The sequence below is a fragment of the Pinus tabuliformis genome, chromosome Q (genome assembly GCF_031772625.1).
Source record: "Pinus tabuliformis cultivar Carrire ecotype Pingquan chromosome Q, CPIR1, whole genome shotgun sequence".
NCBI lineage: Eukaryota > Viridiplantae > Streptophyta > Pinopsida > Pinales > Pinaceae > Pinus > Pinus tabuliformis.
Genome location: NC_142296.1, coordinates 87845669 through 87870810, shown reverse-complemented (window position 1 = coordinate 87870810; position 25142 = coordinate 87845669). Strand labels below are relative to the sequence as shown.

Genomic DNA, 25142 nt, shown 5'->3' with positions numbered 1-25142 from the left:
TGTGTTGACAGTGCCATGTGTTTTAATCTGGAAATTTCATTTCTAGAATTCTATATGTTGAATGTATGTTTATGGAAAAGGGCATTTAACTGAATGGGAGTGATAAGGTGAAACTAAAACCGGGTTGGAATTGCAGGAAACTTTTTAGTCATCAAATTTCAACATCAATTAATGATTGGTTTGATGTGCTGTGCTTAGAAATACACTAGGGAAACTTTGCCGTCCACCAAGCTTGAAATGGGACTGGTTGTAGGCAGTTTATGCCCTAAATCATCCTCAGGAGGGCCCGAATTTCTCTGCTGTAGATGACCGCAATCATAAAAGAGGATGACCCTAGAAGCTAGCTTCAAATTTGTCCTAGATACCACATTCATGACCTTGGAAGGTGGACTCTTGCTTTGGCCCTTGGTTCCGCACTTCACTGATCTGAGAACCTCAAATGGCCGTGGGAAACCTCACTGTCGTAGGGAAAGAACCTTGTCTAGTTTGGGAGTGCCCTAGCAGGCTACTGCAGGGAGTTTGATAAGAGGTCCGGGTGCCTACTATTGCCATAGAAGAACTTACTTGTTGCACAAACAACCCTGGCTCGCATTCAAATTGGGCTTTGTACTACCGCTGTTATCACAAAATACCTTTGACATCAACTTGAAGGGTTAATTCAGAAGGGTTCCCTCAGGGACGAACCTCCACTGGGCTTGAAGTAGTGTTGGTTGATCTAGAAATTACCCACAAAAAACTTTACTCTATTAGCCAGAGAGATCTAAGTGGTTTCCAAGAAGAGATGCTGTGCCAGAACAAAGAAAAGAGGTGTCTTGTTAGGGTGGGATCAATTCCACCGAAACTAGAAGGGATTAACTAGGGTGGGATCACCTCCACCAAAACTAATCAAGGAGGGTTCTTAAAACCCTCAGAGCCTCAGGGTCAAGAAATATATAGAAAATCCAATCCAATTCGATGAGGACAAAATGATTCCAACTCCCATTTATTTGTAGATTTCTTAGATTTCTTCATGGGGTTTTCTCCTCCTTAATCAAATGTGAGGGGTTCAGGTGCAACCCCACAATTTTGGCATTTTGCCCTAGCTACCCCAAAATTTACCCAATGTTGTCCCAAAACATTGGATAATGGGGTTTCCACCTTTATCAAAGACTATAGCTTACAGGGTTGGATAGGCTATTCTGTTCTCCTTCGGGCAATTAATCCATAGGACCATAGGGGACATTACATAGGTCTGGTACTGTTAAATTATGGTATGTTCTATGCTTAGAGTAGTTTACTTCTTTTCTTCTTATTAGCCACAGATTAGCGATCACATATACGTTAAGTAGAATGCAGATAGAACATTAAACGATCAACAGAAAACAAGCCAAGACAAAAGACACAAGATGTGGCGGCTAGCCAAGGACAAACCCCAATGCGGGGAAATCCTTTGATCAAATCTTCTTTTCTCTTCAATAGTTCAGTAGAGAGAAATAGTACAAAATCAGAATTCTGTAATTTTGTATCAGCAGCAACAAACCCTAGATCAGCAAAGTCAAACTTGGTCAAACGAGTTGAAATTGACCTCCAATATGCTTGGTCAATTTCCAGTCAGCTAGCCTTCGAACAGCTTGAAGAAACAGCCCTTGAACAGCCCCAAAAACACAGTCAAACTGCTGTTGACTGAGGTCAACCTGCTGCCCAAAACTAGGGCAGTCAACGCTGGTCAAACCTGTGGATGGATTGCCTTGATTTTTGTGCCCAAAACTGTGGCCTGCCTAGGAGAGGCAGCCACACCAAAACCGCACCCTTGATGAGTCAACGCAGGTCAAAGATGCCTTCAGCTGCCTCAGTGAAACTCGGTCAACGCAGTCAACAATTTCTGCCTCCTCTTTCAGCTTGCATCTTCTTGCTTCCCACGTGTGAGATATCCTCTTCCTTGTGCATACCCAATCATACAAGGAGAGAGAAGAATGAGAGATGATGAGATGATTTGAAATGAATCAATCTCACTTGTATTTATATGATTTGTGCCACACATTTAGTTGCTGGCCGACCTTGACAATTTGTCAAGTAGTTACAAATAAATCCATATCTCCATAAATATTTGTCGGGATTGGATGATCTTTAGATCAATCCTACACCTCTCGACAAGAGGAATCTAGGAAAAATATCAGCTGCCATAAATGAGGTGACCCACATGGAGTTTGGCTCTAGTTGCCAATTTTAACGGGTAAGATCTTATTATTTGCATTATTGGTGCACACACAATGAAAGATAAGTTTCTTAGTGGCCAACAAATGACCACAAAAGTAGGTCAATGGGACTAAAATAGTACATCTAGTGTAAGTACAAAGAGGGAGTGCCAAAGCAACTCCTATATCCATGCTATCAAAAGCAAAAAGATAGGTATCTAAGTATTAAGCTAACCAAAAGAAAATATAAGAGAAGACTGAAGTACAAGAGATGCTAAATGTAGAAACTAGGTGCAGTACAAAAGAGAGGATATTCCATGTTGCATGTCTCTATCCTCATTTTTATGTGGTTCCAATGGAGAATACATGGTCATCAAAGTCATTTTCAAAAGATTGTCTAACTAGCCACTGTCATTTATATGATAACTTATTAATTACTAGTGAGCGATTCTTCCATCCAAACAACTCATAGATAATGTCCATATGGTCCCTGTGCATAGGTGACCCACATGGAGTTTGGCTCTAGTTGCCAATTTTAACGGGTAAGATCTTATTATTTGCATTATTGGTGTACACACAATGAAAGATAAGTTTCTTAGTGGCCAACAAATGACCACAAAAGTAGGTCAATGGGACTAAAATAGTACATCTAGTGTAAGTACAAAGAGGGAGTGCCAAAGCAACTCCTATATCCATGCTATCAAAAGCAAAAAGATAGGTATCTAAGTATCTAGCTAACCAAAAGAAAATATAAGAGAAGACTGAAGTACAAGAGATGCTAAATGTAGAAACTAGGTGCAGTACAAAAGAGAGGATATTCCATGTTGCATGTCTCTATCCTCATTTTTATGTGGTTCCAATGGAGAATACATGGTCATCAAAGTCATTTTCAAAAGATTGTCTAACTAGCCACTGTCATTTATATGATAACTTATTAATTACTAGTGAGCGATTCTTCCATCCAAACAACTCATAGATAATGTCCATATGGTCCCTGTGCATTCCAGTGCAAGAATATGAAATTTTACTCATCAATGGAAGCTTGTTCAAGATATAACGACCTCAAGTGTTGGGGGAGTTGTCATGGACTGTCATTGCTTGCTCATGATCTTACATCATTTTCCCCTTAGTTTGGGGTTCTCTCCTGATGTGATTATTAGATATTGTATTGGATGCTTCTTTTTGATTGAGGAGTGCTCTTGTTCTTCCCCTCTTACAATCATGGGTCCATGCAACTACGTTTGTGTACACTACAATTATGTTCTGATATTGACCGGTATCTATCCTAACTATTGAGAGCTTCACCCTCATGAATCAACACTAAATGTCGAGTTAAGTGCCACAAGGACTTTTCCTGATTGCTTGGATCCCTATATGTCCTTGACTATGTTTTCTAATTGATGTTCTAAGTAGCATGTAGAAAATTAATTTTCTTCCCTATTCAATACTACCTGCTTGAAAGCCTAAATCGTGACTTGCGTCATCTGTCTCTCGTTGTGACTCTCTGACATAATTCTGCAGTTTTTCTGCAACATCTAGTTGATTTTAACCTTTTTTATGGAATTGGCTCCATTAGGAAATTTTCAAATTACTCTTCTTTTCCCATCCTTATTTTCATGTTTCTTGTTTATCCCTATAAGTTTATTATTCTATGGATTTTTTCCTAAACTTCCATCTTATGAGAAAAAATGGTGTTTTGATGTTGCTTTAGTCAGTAAACCTTGGATTTTTGTCTCCAATATATTTCCTCTCTAGTGAAGACTTGATCTATGCTAGAAAAAACGTATTTCTCCTCTTGAAAGGTCCTGTGTAGTTTCTTACCTCATTATACTTTCCTAAATGCCGACCAATTTTGCTTCCATATTTTTGTTCTCCTAAGGATATTGCAAAAGGTGTGGTTTTACAAAACCTTTAACTTTGCTTTTAATCTTATGTACAACTTTATACACTTTTGTTGCCCTTTTTTGTTCTTCTTTCCTCGACTTGGTTGCAACATTAGACATGAAGTCAAGGCATGTTGTTTTTGCAATTAACTCGTTATTCCAAATTGCATAAATCATGCATGAAGTGATGGTATCCTGTGGCAAACATAACGTTGATGTGGATTACAAGGTGAAAAGTAGATCATGTTACAATTCAATTTGTTTGTAAATTTGCAATAGTCATTAAATGCACGTTATTAATCTTAATGTGTATGCTTTCTGGCAGGGTTTGACACCATATGACAAGAAGAAATATGTCTGGAAGATGCTTTACATTTATATGCTTGGTTATGATGTAGACTTTGGTCATATGGGGAATGTTTCACTTATATCTGCTCCTAAATATCTAGAGAAACAGGTATTGCTATCCCTTTTTTCTTAATGAATTTTTTGTCCTCTGTGGCCTCCTACAAGTTGGTTTCAGTCAACTTATCTTATCTTTTATACTGATATCATTGTGTTTTGGATTTTTTTCTTTTTGCTTTTCACTGCTTGCACTTAAATCCATATTACTGGAAATAAGAAGTGCAGGCAGAATGCAAATGCCAAATGCAAATTTTCCAGGCTTGAAAATAATAGATTTTTGTGGATAGGAAATACAAATATGGAAGCTATAAAGTTGCTAGAAATATTTCATAATTTGAGACCGAACATAGAATTACGCTTTCATTAAAGGTCAAGACCTCAAAAGCAGACAAGAAAGAATTGGTGGTTTGACTGTGGTTTCCTTGTGTAAAGGCAGTTATAGCCTTAATGTGAAAGGCTGTGGCAAATAAATAGACCAAAAAGTGTCTACAAATGCATTTTGCATATTGGACATATGCAGAATGCATACTGCATCTGCATTGTAATATCTGGTGACAAAGGTCTATGCATGTCTAGTCACTTAGAATGAATACTCTGACATTGAAAAGAATCTAATGCTCATCTCATAAATGTCCACGAAGTTGAGAAACAAGTGATTTGTCATCCTGGCATTTATGTCAAATTTAATTTAAACTTCAGAGTATCTTGCTTACTTTATAGTTCAGTATAACAGGGCAGACCAAAGTAATCTGTGAGATTAATGGCAGTTTTTTGTTAAGTGTCCAGCTTGATAATTCTTGGGGCATAACTACATTGACATATAAGATCAATGAATGGTTTTTCCAATTCCACTGCCTGTTAATTCCTTGATGTACATAATTGATAACTATAAATTTTTTGGGATTAATTCATGGCACACCATTCATGTACCCTCTACCTAAAAGCTATTCACTTCAAGCTATTGTAAAAAATATTAATAATTTATTTCTCCTTAGTCATTTCAGCATTACAAAGGATAACTTGGCATACCCACAGTAATGAGCTTGTTTGTCTTCTCGGTGACAATGATATTTTGTAGGCTACGTCTTCAATTGCAACTAAAGATAGCAGTACAACTATTGGACTTCTATAATTTCATATATTGCCAATATGTTCATTTATATATGATTAACTAACATCCACGTACTTTGCAAGCTATTCATGACTTTAATGGATATGCATTTTTACAGGTTGGATACATTGTGACTTCATGCTTATTAAATGAGAATCATGACTTCTTACGATTGGTTATCAATACTGTCCGCAATGATATCATTGGGCGGAATGAGATGTTTCAGTGTTTGGCACTTACAATGGTAAGATCTTGTCTTGGAAGCCCTATTTTTAAATAAATTAAGTTGCTAGGCAGGAAAATATTTGACCTCTATTCATTTGTATTTGGAGTAAGCTACAAAATCAATGTTTGACCATTATCTTAAAAATTTATAACAAGGATAGATAGTTGTGTTGCCTAAAGGTCGAGTTTTGATTGAGGATAATAACCTTGGTTTGGGTATTGATTTCAAAGAGGGTTCTTTACCCTACTAAAGGATTTATTAACATCTTGCTTAAACTAATTTGGTTTATCAGACATGTTAAGCCCCTTTGGGAGAGGGAAACCAACTACATGACAGTATTCAATCAAATTCTTCTAGCCTTTCTGTATTACTCTGTTTGGGTAAGGAAGATTTGGTGGAGGGTAGTCAGAAAGGTGAAGCAGAGCTGCAAAGGCACTATAATGGAGTTGGAACAAGATAATCAGCGCAGAAGGATTTATTAGCGTCTTGCTTAAACTAATTTGGTTTATTGGACATGTTAAGCCCCTTTGGGGGAGGGAAACCAACTACTAGACATTATTCAATCAAATTTCTTCTAGCTTTTCTGTATTACTCTGTTTGTGTAAGGAAGATTTGGTGGAGGGTAGTCAGAAAGGTGAAGCAGAGCTGCAAAGGCACTATAATAGAGTTGGAACAAGATAATCAGAGCAGAAGGGATTGGTTGCAAGTCATCTAGGGCTTGTTCCAGTTCATTGTGATTCTCCTCTTTACATTTCTTACAGTATTTTGAAGTCTACCTGTAGTCTACTTTAAGGAAAATATAATGGTGTAGATATTTCTTCTAATCTACTAGAATCATTTATGTGTTCCGGAGTTTCATAAAAGTTTCTCTTTAAAAGGAGTGCAATTCGTCTTTTTGTTTTTTTTGTTGGTTCCTTCAAAAAATAATGTAATTTTGTTAAGAAAAATAACTGTCCTTTTACATTTTTACATATAAATATCCTAAATTATATGTCCCTGCATTGACTGAAATAAGTATGAAGATATTCAATGGAATGTTCTTACACCTGCTCCTGTATAATCTAAGCTCTTTCTTCCATGAGGAGTCCTCCTTTTGAAAGATCATCAACTACCTTGTTCCTTTTTATGTAGGCATGGTAAAATGACTGTGAATTAAAAGTTATCCAAACCAGCTGAATCTCCTCATAAATAGGCTACATATTAAATTCTACAAAGAATTTGTCCCATTCATCTGGTTTACCACAATGAGAGTTTTGCCAAAGATTTGTAATTTTTGGGTACCTTTATCAGCTGACAGACTGACAATATTAGCAGCAGCTTTAAAGTCATCAGCTCAAACTTATTGTTTGTTACTAGCTTTAAAATATACAACATGATGCTCATCTAGATGTATAACTGTGTCAGCTCCACAAACAGAGGATCCCCTTGACAAGCCCAATAGAAATAAGCCTATTCACCACCCTTATCAATCTGTTCCTCAGATACTTGGCTTTGGGATTTGTCCTTTGTAATCTGTGGAAAACTACTGAAATAGACATACTCTGTACTGCACACTGAATAGGAGACATCATGCTACCTGCAAAAGTCTGTACGACGTGTGATGACCAGAAACTCCAGGAACATATCAAACGCAATGTTTGGACTTTTTAACAGCAGAGTTATTACACCTCTTATTCTAAGTTACCAGGATTCGGATATGGATACGGATCTAGATCTGAATTCGCTAGATTTTTGAAAATTTAGGATCCGGATGTGACAAGGATACGTCAAGTACAAAAAATATAATAATATTTTTAAAAAACCGCTTTTAGAGTTAAAAAATCAAATCCATTTATAAATCACAACATTTAGATCTGAAATCATTAGATATATTATAAATATGAAGACTGAAACATGAAATGATACATCCTCCCTCATACAAAAAAGATAATAGTAAGTACAAAAATGAGTGTCTCATCCATGATCACTCTACTAATATGATAATGTGCATGTGTAGTAGGTTTAACTACATATCCTGAAATGGATCTACATTCTCTTCTGCATATTGCATCTCTACATCATGAATTGATGATGGGGGTTCTGGAATGTAGAAAGTTGCATCGGTAAGCTAGACTGGTGGTAGAACAATATCCTCAAGTAGGTTGAGATGAGTCATGGCATTCAATGTCATGTTCAAGTTAGAGATCTCAGGCTTCACATCCCACATCTTGCTCAAACCTTTTTTATACTCTGGTTCAACATGTGATAGAACACAGAGTTTGGAATGAACATACACAAGAACCTCAGCCTTTGCCACTTCCAACTTGTTTCTCTTCACTTAATGGATGAAGCCATATATACTCCAATTCCTCTCAGTTGATGAGAAACTAACAACCTAGTGGCTAGAGTCGAGAGATGAATGCAATCTCCACTATGGAAGCCCCACCAAGTAATAGGAGCAAGATGCCCGCAATCATCCATAGCTACTGGATCTGAGAAGCTACCGTTAAATTGTACAAACCCTTCAAATTCTTGACGTACCTCCATTGCAAGTCCCACATCTCTAGACATTTCCCTCAAAGTTGTTTTGTAATCTTGTACCACTTCAGGATCCTTGTTTGGCGTTGTTCTACCAGGTAAAGACAAAATTTTGGAATGATAATATTTGAGGTGCATTGCATAGGCTAAAATGTGTAATGGTGTGTTCATTTTGTTCCACTTTTTGGTAACTATGTCCTTCACTTCATAATAAAATGTTTCACAAGGGTCATTTTCACTTGCCTTGATAATTTCCCTTATCCTCTGTAGCATACTATCAATGTTTTCATAAACTTTTTCCAAGCAAGGTTTATCTGTGTCAAATGACCTGATCAAGGTCAAGATTGGTTCAATAAACTATAGAAGGTATTGGATCTTGTCCCACCATGCATTATCAAGAATGATAGACTTTATTTTTTGCCTTTTATCAGAAGTGAAAGTCCTCTATGATTCCCAAAGAGGGTCAATGACCATTGCTTGCAATGCTTGTTTGACATCCACAAACCTCTTTATGATAAGAGTATGGGAGGCAAAACGGGTTTCAACAACCTACAAGTTTAAAAAAGTCAAATCTCAAATGAGAAATCATATCTAAATTTTTAATAAAATTAAGAATTTCCAATACAAATAATATTGATTAAAAAAATAGTACCTTTAGTAGCTCCAACTTTGCAAAACCTCGATATATGGCTTGAGACATTAAATGATTGGTTATGAATATTTGGATTTCTTTTCCTGCTACATATATTTCATTAATCCATTCAATCTCACCAATATTGGTAAAAGCATAAGGTTCAATGAATGTACTGCACATAGAGTCCAAAATATGTGATCATATTGACCCTCCACAATCAAATATGCAACTTTACAAACCTGTGCGTTGTCTGTAATGACTTGGACAACATTATGTGGCCCCACACTTTTTATTTCGTCAATAAGAATTGTGGATATGAAAGATGCATCTTTTTTCATTTCACTGCAATCAACAACCTTCAAAAACATTGCCCCTTTGGGGCATATTGCAATAACATTAATTAATGGGCAATTTCTTTGGTCTCTCCATCAATAAAAAATGATGGACACCCTTCTTTCTGCTCTTGGATCCTGGATTGATTGTAGTTGTCTATCCACGGATTGTCTCTCTGATGCCAACAAAGTAGTGCGGACCTTTTTATATCCAGGGATTTTGTACCCTTTTGATGCTTCATTAACGCCTCAATCATTTGTTGACAATATGGGAAATGCACCAAATTGAATGCTAGCTCATTTGCATAGATGCAACGAGCTACATGTTGATCGACTGTATCTCTACTTCGATTTTTGAGAGCTGCTTCAAGAGGGCCTTTTATTAGTTGTGGCAATAGGCCTAGATAGAAATGGAGGCCTAGTTGTAGAGCTTTGCAAGGGTGTTTTGCCTTAGCAAGCTTCCTATCAACAATATCTTGCAAAGATACATACAATTTATTTTTTGCAGGACTCAAACCTTGGTCAGGTTTGCCATTTGCATCTTTTGGCCCAGTGCATACTTGCACCCCTGTGTTAGTTTGTCCTGTCAGATGGGCCTATACTCTGGTATATGAACCATTTTTGATATATTGGCATTCATTGCACTTCCATTTATATGAACCGCCTCCGCGATTTTTTCCAATAATCTCCACATACTGCCATAAAGGAGATTTTGGGTCTGTTTTGATGATTTCCCTTTCACTTTGCAGCGATGGTTCCATTTCTATAGGTTGTAGGCTATAATGTGTGAACGCATATATGAGAAAATCCAAAATTCAAACTATTATGGATACACAAAATAAAAAATTAAAATTCATAAAAATAAAAAACAAAAATAAATAAAATTGAAAATTAAATTACATAAAGATTATTTTAATTAAAATGCACATTATAATTAAATTATACACATATACGAAGTGTGATAGATGAATCCGGGGCACATAAGGTCTGCAACTTGAGCTAGGGTTGGTGTTGGCATTAGGGTTTTGACTTTGGGTACCATGGCGAGACGCGCAAGGGGAGTGCTGCTCCCTCCTACAGTCAGGTAGTTACAGATAGAAGTAAGGAGGCGGGAAAGCAACGTTTCAAAAAACCTCAGGAGAAGGAAATAGGGGCAAGAAGCACGGGAACATTGGGAAGAAACAGACTTTAGGCACAGGAAGGGGATTAGCAGGAAACAAGTAAGGAGAAGGAGAATGAAGGTAGTAGTGAAAAACCTACTTCCATAAGGACAACTGGGGCCTGCAAACCCAAGTCGAGCATAATCCTCCAGGTCATCTTGAGCGATCTAGCGCTTCAAGCGCATAGGGATCATATGACATAACATGCGATCATATGCAAATTTATGGGGATGTGGCCAACGGAGAGGGCGTTGCACGTGTGGATAAGCAGCCATTGGAAACCAAAGGGGGAAATACATCTCCATCTGGGATCTAAGGGCTTCTTCACAGTGGTGTTCATGAGCCTAGAGGATAAAGATAGTGTTCGAAGGGGGACCATATTTCTACGCTGCTGTAGGACTCTACATGCAACCATGGATGATGAACTTTCTCCTAGAATGCGAAACATTCACATCGATACCGGTATGGATTAGACCATACTCACGTCCTCTGGATTATTGGCTACCAGAATCTCTGAAAACAATAGGCAACAAGCTGGGGCATTTTCTAAAGATATCAGAGGCGACTCTGAAAGGAAAATATATCTCCTTCGCCCGAATATGTGTGGAAATGGACTTATTTGGAGCCCTTCTGGAAACGATAATTTTAGAAGTTTATGATGAAGAATGGGTGCAAACAGTGGACTATGAGCATATCCCATTTAGGTGCCGCAAATGCCATGAACATGGGCATTTATTCAGAGACTGCCCAACAAACATCATGGAAGGAAATGTGAAAACTACTGCGGATAAAAATCACGAGGGTTTCACCAAGGTTGGGGGCAAAGGGAAAGGTGGAAAGCGTTCACAAAAGAAGATCAATGAGGATAGACATACAAGACACAATAGCTTCAAGATCCTAGAGGAAGAAGAGGGGAACAAAGAAACAATCCAGGATATGGAGAACACAATCAATGAGAAGGAAAAGGAAGCTGACATGGAGGATATCACAGTAAACAACCAGCAAAAGGATGATATGCCAAGTAGTATGGAGATAAGTAGGGACCATGAGATGACTCCAAGTGAAGCGGGAACAGAGGACCATGAACTGTAGGAGATTCTAGATAGGGAAAATCTAGATCTAGAATTTTTTTTGGAACAAGGGATGACCATAGGAGTGGACTCCCTGCCAAAAGAGGATTATGACAGAGTTCAACAGCTCTTTCTATGGAGATCACAATCGAAGGGAGCTGGAGTCAAAAGAAATCATGAAAGCCAGGAGCACAGTGGGGTCAAAATGATGGAGAATATACAGGCACAATCTCCAAAGAACTCAGGTAGGAAAAGAGGAAGAAAAAGACAGAATGAGTTGCTGAACGAATGTGGGAAACTCTTGATTAACTCAGGTAAGATGAAAGATCTCACCAGTTATTCCTTTACAAACCTTTCTTGATGAAGCTCACAACCTAGAATATTAGAGGCATAGGAAATAGAAGGAAGCAAAGAAATCTCAGTAATAGAATAAAAGAAGAAAAACCAGATATGGTCTTTATTCAAGAGACAAAATGTTCGATGGATAAGATAAGGAAAATTCATAATAAATGGTTAATCAAGTATGAGTATCTGGAGGTTAAAGCAAACAACTCAGCGGGAGGGATTCTCACGCTGTGGGATCCCCAAAAATTTGGAATCCTGGATGCTGAAGCATCCAGGAACTATCTCTCTTTGGTATGTCAACCTTTAGGGGATCAGAAGATATACATGATCACAAATGTCTATGGACCTCAAAAGCAAGAAGACAAACTCAAGCTTCTCACCTCCCTTGAGGATCTAAGAGCAAGACACCTCAATATGCCCTGGATAGTGGCAGGGGATTTCAATATGATAATATCTCTTACAGAGAAAAAGGGCGGTATTAGACAGCTTGGCAGAGATTCCATGGCCTTCCAGAACTTCATAATGAACATGGGGCTAGTGGACACTGAAACATTGAATGGGACCTTCACCTGGAACAACAAGAGGGGAGGGGTTTCACAAGTAGCCTCTAAACTAGACAGATTCATTATTTTAGAGGACCTCTTTCTCTCAGGCCCTGCCATAACAACTTCTATTCTCCCCTTTGGAGGTTCGGACCATTGGCCTGTTTAGTTGGAAGCCTCTTTTATGGGTACATCAAGAAACAAACTTTTTAGGTTTGAAAATACCTGGCTCTCTCACCCTGAATTCACTAGCAATATTGAAAAATGGTGGAAAGAGGATTTGAACATTCAAGGCACTAGAATGTTCCTGCTCCAACAGAGACTTAAACATATCAAATCTAGGCTTAAAGACTGGAACAAGAAGGAATTTGGCAATATCTTCAAAGCCAAAACAGACGCTGAGAAGAAACTACAGGAGATTAATTAGATCTGCATCATAGAGGGCTTTACTGAGGAACAAAAAAAGCTAGTTGAATCTCTGCAGGAAGAGTGGGAAGACCGGTGCTTGCAAGAGGAGATTTTCTTGAGACAAAAATCAAGGGTGCAGTGGATTGGAGAGGGAGAAAGAAATACGAAGTTCTTTTATAAATCCACCATGGATAACAGGGCACACAACAAAATCACAAAGCTCAAATATTCTCAAGGGATAGAACTCGTCTCTCACAAAGATAAGGAATCAGTTCTTGCACAACACTTCATTAGTATAGCAGAGGAGCCTCTCGAGGATAGATCCAGATACATCAACCTTTTCACAACAAAATCACAAAGCTCAAAGATTCTCAAGGGATAGAACTCGTCTCTCACAAAGACATGGAATCAGTTCTTGTACAACACTTCATTAGTATAGCAGAGGAGCCTCTTGAGGATAGATCCAAATATATCAACCTTTTCACTCAGTATATTCCTCAGCTGGTTACCAGAGAGGACAACCACAATCTTAACAAACCAGTGTTGGAAGAGGAAGTTAGTGAAGTGATCAATGAAATGCAGAATGGAAAAGCCCTAGGCCCGGATGGGTTCAATGTTGACTTCTTCAAAGCCTGCTGGAAAACAGTCAAACAGGACATCCTTGAGGTGGTGGAAGACTCAAGAAAGTCCAAAAGAGTTCTGAAGGCTCTTAATGCTTCCTTCATAGCTCTGATCCCAAAACAGGAAAAATCTATGACTCCGGATGCTTTCAGACCCATAGCCTTATGTAATGTGGTGTATAAAATTATTTCGAAGGTGATTGCTAATAGACTCAAGCCCCTTTTACCAGCTCTCATCTCAGAGGAGCAAATGGGCTATGTGGAAGGAAGACAAATCCTCAACAACATTATACAAGCTCATGAGGTGGTACATTCTCTCAAAAGCAACAAACAAGCAGGTATGATCATTCAGCTGGACCTAGCGAAAGCTTACGATAAAATAAGTTGGTCTTATATAAGGGCAGTTCTAAAAGCCTTTGGCTTCGACCAAAACTGGATAAGATGGGTTATGGCACTAGTTACCACAACCAATTTTTCCATCCTGCTTAATGGCGCTCCTTCAAGAACCTTCACACCCTCCAGAGGTCTTAGACAAGGGGATCCGCTCTCACCCTTCCTCTTTGTTCTCATGATGGAAGGGCTAGGCAGAGGGATCAAAATGGCAAATGTTGAAGGAAGAATTCAGGGTATTAGACTCACCTTGGATGGAGCGGCAAATACTCATCAACAATTTGTGGATGATACAATGTTGCAGGGCACACCCACAGTCAGGGAAGCAAGAGCGATCAAACATATCTTGAATGATTTTGCTATGGCAGCCGGCATAGAGGTAAGCCTCAACAAATCAAAAGTTTTTTCTTTAACACTGACCTTGCTATTCAGAGAAACATCACCAGAATTCTTGGATTTCAAAGGGGCCAGCTACCTTCCAAGTATCTGGGCATACCTCTTACAGATAAACCTCTAAGTAAGGGAGTGTGGGAGCCAATTATAAATAAAATTCAGGACAAGATCAGGAAATGGACATGCAGGTCTTGAAATTTGGCAGGCTGCCTTGTGCTCACATAGGCTGTCTTGCAGGCAATTCCCGTTTTCATGTTCACATCTCTTCCTGCTCCTAAAGGAGTCAAGCAGCAAATCAGGAGCATACAAAGGGATTTTCTATGGGGCAGAGGAGAAGAGAAAAAGAAATGGGCTTTAGTGGCGTGGGACAAGATCTGCAAACCCAAGAGCCACGGTGGTTTGGGGCTTCATGACCCTGAAACCATTAGCAGAGTTTCAGGAGCCAAACTCTGGTGGAGATGGATCAAGGGCTAAGCTTTGGAAACAAAAATATGCCAAGCATTGGCAAGAGAAGGATCACATTCGAATGTCTGGGAATATTAAGGGCTCCCACATTTGGAACCTTGCCTGGGAAAATAAAGGTATTTTTCAACAACATAGTTTCTGGGAGATTCGAGCTGGGAACCTTGCGCGATTTTGGGAGGATAACTGGCAGCAGGAACCCAACTTGTATAAGGATGAGTTAGCAGCTCTCAAGAATGATACTGATAACAAAGGTCTACTTTTGGTAAATGACTTCTGGGATCTGGGAAGGATCAATGGAAAATGGAGAATATGGAAGGATCTAGGCTATAGTGAAGAGAGCCATCTGAAGGCCCAGGCAGACTCTCTCGCTCAGGATCTAGAGCATAGAAGGATTCTGGTATCCTCCTTGCCTGACCAACTAAGATGGGGAAGGAACACTGAAGGAAACTTTAACCTCAAAGAAGCTAAACAAATAGTCACAGGATTTAACTACCAAAACACTGACCTAGGTTGGAAGAATCTTTGGAGAAGCCCCCACTAGATGAAAATAAAGTTATTTATTTGGCTAGTTCATCAAAGGAAAATTTTAACTTGGGAGAATCTCATAAAAAAAGGTTTCACTGGACTATCCAAATGTTACCTTTATGGCTCTCAAGAGGAAACGATGGGTCACCTTCTCAATCTCTGCCCTTTCACCTCAATCGTGTGGGAGTGGGTGGCTTCAATCTTCAAGCAAACTGATCGGGACAGACTCAGCATATCCAACACTTTGAAGAATTGGAGGAAAAACTTCTCAGGGAATGAAATCATTAATAAACCCTGGAATCTGGTTCCAGGCTTTGTCATCTGGGACGTTTGGAAAGAACGCAATAGTCGAATCTTCAAGAACAAAGCTAGCAAACCCCAGAACATAATTGATCAAATCTTAAGGCAGCTCAAAGACACAGTCAAAAGCTTGCTGAGGAATCTTCTTAAGGACCCTCCTCTGCCCCAAGATGCGTGCATACTACTACATCTGGGTCTCCAATCTATAAGCCCACAGAGCATACTCAAGCGGGTGAACCAAGTAAATGAAGATACAAATATTTGGAAACCTCCTCCACATGGCTTTTTAAAAGTCAATATAGATGAAGCTTCTAAGGGCAACCTAGGGTTAGTTGGTTTTGGGGGTGTTATAAGAGATGAATAGGGACGAATAAGGGAAATTTTTCATGGCCACTTAGGGAAATGCACCAACAACATGGTGGAACTCATGGCCTTAGAGCAATGGCTGGAAATCTTGGTGAACTCAAATTCACACAGTGTCATCATGGAAGCAGATTCATAATTGATTATCAGAGCAGCCAAGAAATTATGCAATGGAACATCACCAGACAAAGTTTTGAAACACTGGAGGCTTTCTCAGGTCTTTCACCGTATTTATACCCACCTGCAAACCTTAAAAACGATAAACTTTGTCCATGTGAAAAGAAAAGCTAACATGTTAGCAGATCTTCTGGCGAATGAAGGAGTGATTAGTAAGGACAGGGACACTCGGCACGTTTGGGAGCTCTTACCCCCGGGAAAACTGTTCGAGGATTGTCTCCGTCAGGCTGCCAAAGATAGCGATCGATGGAACGACAGGATGGACTGCTGAGGCTTAGGAGACAGGCAGAAGCGCAGGAAGGCTTAGGGAGATAGGCGGAAGTCCTCAGTTTGCTTGGTGATTGGCAGCAATCCACTGACTGCACTGATACTAGCATTCCAGCGGAGTTGAATGGATGGTTGAGGACAGAGGAGGAAGATCAAGGACATAATGGCATGAAGACTGATTTTGGACAATTAGATCTTGATTGCAATAGATCTACGATGGTCGGGCGAGGAAGATACCCGAAGGTTAACGAGCAGAAGTAGGTTAATGAAACCCACAAGTGGATTTTGGGCGAGGAAAATACTGTAAACGATATTTCTCCGTTGGCTCCGACTCCACTCACATAGTGACACGTAGCCACAAGGTGAGAGTTGGAAACCGCTTTATCGGGTGTATTTGGTGTGCGCAAGTTGGTCGTGCGAAATTCATGTGAGTCGTCAGATCTGGGAGAGCGAGATCAACGGTAGATGTACGAGGCGCAAGTTCCAAAGGTGGGAAGGTTTGTGACCGTTGATTAGGATATAGATCCACGGTGGAGAAGTGTCATAGATTCTTCGGTGGGGCAAATCTCAACCTTTATTGAAAACTCTGGTTTGTAGTGTTTTGAGATCCGGTTGGTCAATAGCGGTTACAGAAGAACCGCGAGTGGATTTAGGGCGGAGGAAAGGAACAACTTTTCGGGCAGATTTGGAGTGCGCAATTTAATCGTGCAAAATCGATATAAGCTGTTCGATCTAGGGGACAATGATTGACGGCTGACAGTTGAGAGCTTGTTCCGCAGTCAGGAAGTGCTTTGATAGTTGGATCCTATTTTGATCAACGGTTTAGAATGGCCGAAGTTTGCTCAGTTGGGCGGACGTCAAACATGTTTAACTGAGGTTTTAGGCACCGTCGGGTCCAGAGCAGTGGTCTGAAGCTTAGTGGAAGCCTTTCAGTGGTTAGTGGTTGATTGAGAGACCTTTGGAGTTTATTACTCCTTCCTGTTTTATAGGTTTTGTAAGCCCGAGGATTTTGGTTTGTTTCCTGTTGTTGGCAGTCCCACAATAGACTGGTTCCTGTGCTGGTCTATGCTTTTGCATAGGCGTGTAATATATGTATTGTACGAGAACGGTTAATAAAAGGATTCACTCTTACTTGACAAAAAATAAAAATAAAAATTATACACATTATAGTCATTTAAATTATGTGATTAAATTAAATTAAATTATACACATTAAAATATACATGATAATATATATCATTATATCTAGGAAGTCGATTGATTAAAAAAGCCTTGGATTATGTCAAAAATATCGTTATATCTAGAAGCCGAGTTCGTTATACTATGGTGTTCAATCAAGTTCCTTTCACAAGTTCATGTTCTTCTACAGGATTCTGGTGTGTACTATCTGAAACGTTGCAAATTCTTTATGGTAAGGTCGAACCCAGTCAGCATGCCATCTCTGTGGAACATACGTTGTCAAAGATGAATTAAGTTTGTGGTTTCTCAGAACATAGAGCTTCTGGAATGAATGGTTTCTCAGAACACAGAGCTTCAATAGAACAACTCAGCTGGTAAGTATTGCCCACTGATATGTTGAGCCTTGGATGGTTTATAATTACCTCTACTCGTCTTTCAGTGTTGAGCCTTATGGTTACAACCCTCAATGTTGGTAAGGTTGGATTCCCTGTAGTGGTTATCATTTGGGTGGGGTGGTCTATGGTCTTGCTTTTTACCAAAGCTAATTTTTATATCAATCGAATACCAGTAGGCGGGGATAGAGTCGAAGTTGTTGACAAAGTTATGCAAACACAGTCTCCTGAATAATTAGGTCGGTTCTAACTTCTAAAAACAAACAAAAGTCAACAATTCTAAAGTTCCAAACCTGAGTGGGTTGTTGACTAGTGAATGCTTCTCAGTTGCGTTGTTGTTGACTCTTGCTATCCTTGTGTGGCTGACAAAAGAGCGTTGTTGATATCTAGTATCTGTTGCTATTTGTTGTTGGTTGACAAACTCGTGGAACAAGACAAAGAGGGACTACAAATCGAATTAAGAAAAAAAACCTAAAAACAAAAAACCGTAGTGCAATTAACATTCAAATCTGAGCTTACTTTAAACGGGATCTGTTTCCAACCTAAAGGATATGTTTCCAACTTATGGGGATCCACCAAGTTGCCGTTTCCTAGACGAATCAAAGCGGATCCGGATCTAATTCGTGGATCCGCGGATCTTAGACCCCAAGTTGTCGGGTCCGGTAACTTAGCTCTTATGTAATCCTTCTTCAATTCTATTGCCATCCCATACCATCCTTATACCAATTATTTTCTCTAGTTCTTTCCACACCTGCTCTTATATATGAGCAAGACATTAGCTTATGATTAATAGTCTCATTGATTCCTTACATAGGATGCACCATCCTGGACCATGTATGCCTCCTTTTCGCAATTATTTTTAGGGCTAACCGCATAGATATCCATGCCTTTAGTGGGTGTTTAAATTTTCAAATGACCCTCCACCATTAGGCCTGATCCCTCCAATCTTCTGTCGTTCATATGGTCTAATAATTTAATTTATTAGTGACCCCTCTTGCAGGGCCTTGCCCCCTAGATGATCTCACATCATCCCTCACTCAAGCATGACTAGATCTAAGAGCGAACACATCTTTCACATTCTTTAATATCTTTCCCTTCCAAGCCTGGAATGTCGACTTGTATCCATCCTTGCCTCCAAATTGTGATTAATACTATATGTGCTACTTGATGAAGAAAAAAATAGATACTTCATGTGGGGAACCTTAATCAAACCCTAAGACGGTTTGAAATTTTCATTACAACCTCCCTGTGGTTCTGTGACAATCCACAGTCTCATCCTATTCCCTATCCTCCTTGATAACCATTGACCAATTATTGGGAATGATAGTTTTATACCCCGTTCTAGATAATTGAAGATTGCTACCTTTTGTTTGGAGACCTGATCCTGTTAAACGATGTTAGAGGAGGAAGGGTTCAACTAAATTTAGTAGGTGCACTAAATTTGGCAGACGAACCCACAAGTGGGCCAAAGGCGTAGTTTTACTTTTTCTCTTTATTTTAACTTAAGAAAATTTTAATGTTCCTATAGTCAAGAAGTAAAATGATCTTAGCCATCCTTTGAGATTTAATCTCACCTATTCATGGAGATGGTGGGCCTAGGTTGACTTCAAAGGAGGGAAAAGGGTGCGTGCTTGGCTCATTATCAACTAGATAGCTTGTGTGTTTAGCTCAAGAGGGAGAACGGTGTTGAGTTCAACGCTTAGGGTTTTCATATCAACACACTAGGCTAGAAAGAGAGGCCAAAATACTTAACAATATTTTCCAGCCAGCGTACACTTCAATGAGAGTTGCATTCAACTGAGGAGAAGGGCCATACAAGCCTGTACGAGTCCATACAATGCACATGCAGGGAGGCGGAGTAGGAAAGAAGTGTGCAATTCAGTTGTGTTATGGGTTAACAGAGTGAAGGGAAGTTTTCCCTTATACTTGTAATCAATTTCTAATATTTTGCTAAGCATAATAAGAGCAACACACAAGTTTTGCAGGTTCCCCCATTTGGGGTTTCCCTGGTAAAAATTTTGGTTTTAAATTTCTGAATGTGCTTGTGTCTTCAATTTTATTTTTCCGCTACAAATAGTTCAATTAGGAAACTCGGTATATTTGATGAATGTATGTTGAAAGTTCAATTTCAGTTCTTTTCACTTCAGAAAATTCATTGAATTAGTTGTCAGGTTTAAAAATTCTTACATGTTATTAGAGCGAGTCTCTGATTGAAGACCAGAAGTGTGTTTATTTCCTAGGAGCAACTTAAAAGGCAGAAAAGGGCATAGTTATCAGAGGGACTTGCACTAGGGTTTACTAGAACCAACTCTACGCAAGACCCTCAATAGCTGGCCCAACACAATAAGGATGCAAAGGCTAGAAGAATTATCCTTGAAGGAGTCAAGGATCACATCATACCTCACCTGTTTGGAAAAAAGACAACTTAGGCTACGTGGACAACTATTTTAGGGCTGTACCAGGGTTCGAGTGAGGCCGAAAAGCTGGTACTTAGAGATAAACTCAAAAATATCAAAATGGCGAAGTCTGAGTACGTGGACTCATATCTCACCAGATTCACCCATGTGAGGGATGAGTTAACTGGAGGTGGGGTGATAGTCTCAGACAAATACCTTGTTAGCTTTGCTCTATTGGGTTTTCGCAAGTCATGGGAAAACTTCACTGATGCAGTAAGTGGTAGAGAGAAGCTTCTAGATTAGGAGCGACTATGGAGTGATTGCGTGCAAGAGGAGACCCAAAAGCAGACAAAATTTGGGTCTCATACGTAGACTGAGGAAGAGGAAAACTTTGCCCTAGTTGGAAAAAGGGGGCAAGGCCAAGGGCAAGAAAAATGCAGGAGGGGTCGAGTCCATTTCAAGAGGCAAGAAGAAGAAAGACCTTAGCAAAATAAAGTGCTTCTCTTGTCATCAGTTTGGGCACTATTCGACCAAGTGTCCAAACATGAAGAAGGGGTTCAAGAAGGACGATGTGGCAGCATTAACAGAGGTGGAGGAGTTCACCTCTCAGTTTGAGAGGGATTTCTCACTCACAACTTGCATGGAAAGCTCAGTGACCAGTAGCGTATGGCATATTGATAGTGGAGCATCCTATCATATAACTGGGAACAAGGGATATTTCAGCTAGTTGACAGAGAAGGACATGTAATTTTTCATAGAGATGGGAGATCATGGCAGGTACATAGCCAAGGGCGTGGGTACTGCCAAGTTTGAGAGGGAGTCAAGAAATCATCTCTACCTTAGAGATGTCATCTATGCCCTAGGGTTGAAGAAAAACCTTGTTTTAATCTCAACCTTGGAGAACAAGGCTTATGAGGTTATCTTCAGCAAAGGAAAGGCCTTTATCAAGCCTTTCAACTTCGGAGTAGCTAAGTAGATTGGAGTTAGGGTGAAGAACCTCTACAGGCTACAGTTTGAGACAACCACGACCTTGAGTAACAGAGGAGTTAGTGAGCAAAGCTGTGACCTAGGGGAGCTTTGGCATAGGCGTATGGGTCACTTACACCATGGAGTGCTGAAGATCTTGAGAGAGATTGCCACAAGGCTGCCACAATGCAACGTAGATCAACATGACGTGTGCAAGGGCATCACACTTGGTAAGTATGCCAAGACGTCCTTCTCCAACAGAGACAACAGGGCCAAGAGTATTTTAGAGCTGGTACATTTAGATTTTGTGGACCATTTTCCTCTCCATCCCTCATGGGATATAGAAACTTTGTTAGCTTCATTGATGACCACTTGAGAAAGACGTGGATCTTATTCATGAAGAAGAAAGATCAGACCTTCTCGAAGTTCGTGGAGTTCAAAACCTTGGCCGAAAACCAGACTAGTAGGAAGATCAAGGCGCCGAGGTTGGACAATGGTGGAGAGTACATCTCCAACGCTTTAAATGACTTGTGTGCCATGGAGGGCAACAGGAGAGATCTCATCGCACCTCATAGCCCTCAATAGAATGGAGTGGCTGAGCACAAGAACCAGAGCATTGTTGGAGCGGCTAGGGCCATGTTGCATGACCAGGGGTTGCTAATATTTCTATGGGTAGAGGCATGCAACACTGCAGTCTTTTTGTAGAACAGGAGTCCACACATGGCGCTAGGCAAAGTCACACTAGAGGAGGCTTTTATGGGCAAGAAGCTTGACTTGTCTCACTTCTGAATCTTTGGCAGCCTTGTTGACTGCCATTTGTCTTTTGATAACCGAAAGAAGCTAGAGCCCACCACAAAAAAGGAATTTTCATGGGCTACAACAAGACATCTAAGGCATACAGGGTGTATATTCCAGCACTCAAGAAGATAGTGATCAGGTGTGATGTGAGATTTGAGGAGGAAAGGGCTCTTAGGAAGTCCTTGGGAGCGTGAGCGAGGTGTAGCACAGGGGGAGGAGCAACAGGCTCCCAAGCAGGAGGCTCAACCAGCCCCTTAGACTTCATCATAACCAGTTATTGGGCAGGACGAGAAGCACACAGATGAGGAGAAAGTACAAGAATAGGAGGAGAGAGTAGAGCTAGAGGGGCCCACTCAGCCAGTGACTCCCAGTGCAGGGAGAGGACGAGCGAGGTGGGCAAATCAATAGATTAGGGAGGCTTGGGAGAGAGTTGAAGCCCCCAACTCCACATTCGGACAAAGTAAACAACCACAGAGATATACGAGGTACATGGCACTTACGATTGAAGTGATAGACTCAGAGCCTTCTTGCTATAAGGAGGCAACTTCTCAGCAGACATGGCGAGATGCCATGGTGGAGGAGTATTCCTCTAACATGCATAATGATGTTTGGGAGATTGTGACAATACTAGTTGGCAAATCAGTGGTTGGCGGACGTTGGGTATACAAGATTAAGCACAAAATAGATCAGAGTGTAGAGAAGTGTAAGGTTAGATTCGTGGCCAAAGGGTTCTTCTATGGCGAAGGGAAAGAATATGACAAGACATTCGCACTAGTGGCCCGATACTCGTCCATTAAGACCATTTTGGCGATTGCAACGCAGATGGGGTGGAAGGTCCACCAAATGGACGTGAATACTACCTCCCTTAATGGAATTGTTGAGGAAGAGATATATGTTGAGCAGCCTGAGGGGTTCGACAATAGAGACACACATGTTTGTTGGTCGAAGAGAGCTCTTTCTGGGCCCAACAAGCACAGAGGGCCATGGTATGCTAGGATTAGGCTTTGCCAAGAGTGAAGCTTGTTGGAAATACTAAGAGGGGGGTGAATCAATATTTCTTAACAATTAACACTTTATTAATCTTTTTCAGAGCATTAGTTAATCTTCAGTTATTATTATTATTATTGTTCAGTGAGAGCAGTAAACAACAATGCAAAAATAGAGACAGTAGGCACAAGATTTTTAGGTGGAAAACCCCTTCCGGGTCAAAAACCACGGAACACTTTTTTAATAAGTTCTTTAATCTCCAGCCCCAACTGAAAAGAAGGCTACAACTTCCTAGAACTCTAGAAAAGAATTCTTCTCCAGCTCCCACTAGAAGGATGCCCCAATGTCCTGGTTTTATTAGCAGTCAGTTGCAAGGATGCCCCAACACCCTAGTGAGCCACAACTCACCCTAGCACTACCCTAACACCCTGAAGTGTTTATAGGCCCTAACCTGAAGGTGACTTCATTCACTTGCCTAGCACCACCCTACTGCCCTATAAAGACAAAAAATAAATACAAAAGTGTGGACTCCCGTGCCAGGGGCAATGATCCACATTACACCGATATTACAATGATTTCCTTTGACTAGCTGACACACTAGGACCTAAACCCCTGACCCAACAGACTAAGAACCCTTGTCCCAACTACAAACCAAATCCCTTTTCCCAAAACAAATTTGCCTTCTTCTACTCTAGGCAATGCTACAAACTTTTATAATTACATTGATGTACACTGTTTGACTTCAATTGACAAAAGGACTCTATCTACAAAGCTTACAAGGCTTGACAACTGCTGATCAGATTATCCTTGATGCTGATGATGAATCTTGCTGCTGTTCTGACTTGTTCTTGTATTGTTGTTACTGCTTCTGCCTTTTACTGCTTTTTTATGTTGATCCCTTTGCTATGTCCCTTGAATGTTGTTCCTTGGACTGCTATCCTTAAGGGTCTGCTGCAACTTGGATGTCTTGAGCCAATTTTACCTGCAAAAGGAGTAGCGCCAAGACGAATCTGAATACCCAAAAGGAAATAAAAGCATATGACCCCTTAACCAAACCTTACCTTTGCCTGCAAAAGAGAATATCAAGTGGATCCTATGATAGAGCAAAAACTATATTATAAATAGACCTTCAATGCAAAAGCAAAACACTTGTGGCATTTTTTCTCAACAGTTATGAACTTCTGAAAAATGTAAAGTAAGGTTGCAAATGTGTCCTAGAAGTGAATCAAAAGAGGTACAGCAGAATCTAATTAACACCTACCAAATGTGACAAGGAAACAGTAATACCTTACGGACTGAATATTAATGGAAATCTAAAACAACAACAAAAAACACCCTAATTTGAACCCAAGAAAGTTGCCAAAACAAGTGTCAAATGAGAAATTTACCTGGATATTTTACTGCTACATTTATTTATAATTCTGAACTGAAGCTTGATTGTTCATCCATCATAAGTTGGGTAATCCTTGCTTCCTGTCAACTGTAAATGTATTGCTGTAGCTTTGACTTCTTGGTAAACAGTTCTCAAACTTAATTCTTTTGATCAGTGACCGAACTGCTAGCTCTATAAAGTCGGCTTGATTTCTAGGCAGAGCTCATCTATTAATATGTCCAAAACTCATGTTCAGAGATTGTTTTACACAAATCTAGAATGAACCTTGTTTATCTTGTAACTTAAGATTGTAGGCTGCATGATAATCTCCTTCTTCGGTGGTTTAGAATCATCAAGAAATCAACTTATGTGTATAGTGGTAATGCCCTAGGTGAGAGGCCTGATCTCAACAAAGATTGCAGACTATACCTTAATAGATTGACCGCAGAAATGAAAGCTACTCTTAATCAAAGCCTTGCAATGGATGGAGTCCCCAAATTCTTTGCTGCCCTGATCTCTTTACCAAAATTTATTGCTCATATATATTGCAGATATCGTTGACATGGTTAAGATGTCATAATAGTCTTCGTTGTTAGAGATTAAGCCTTTCCATGTTTAAATCAAAGTCTTTACCTTTGCTGTCCAGCAATAGATGCCCTAATGAAAGGGCTGAAGTCACAGGGATGCCAAAAACATTGTGCACAATCAACCTTAGTCCTTTGTTTTGATTTGATGCTTGGACTGGA

General features: G+C 39.9%; 1 protein-coding gene across 1 annotated transcript in view; it reads left to right on the top strand.

Moving 5' to 3' along the window:
• LOC149218380 (AP-2 complex subunit alpha-1-like) overlaps positions 1–25142 on the top strand; it is a 185884-nt gene that overhangs the window by 23395 nt on the left and 137347 nt on the right. The window contains exons 2-3 of the mRNA XM_089383930.1: positions 4383–4514; positions 5692–5817. Coding sequence (XP_089240056.1) covers positions 4383–4514; positions 5692–5817 — 258 coding nt within the window. The remainder of the gene's footprint in view (positions 1–4382; positions 4515–5691; positions 5818–25142) is intronic.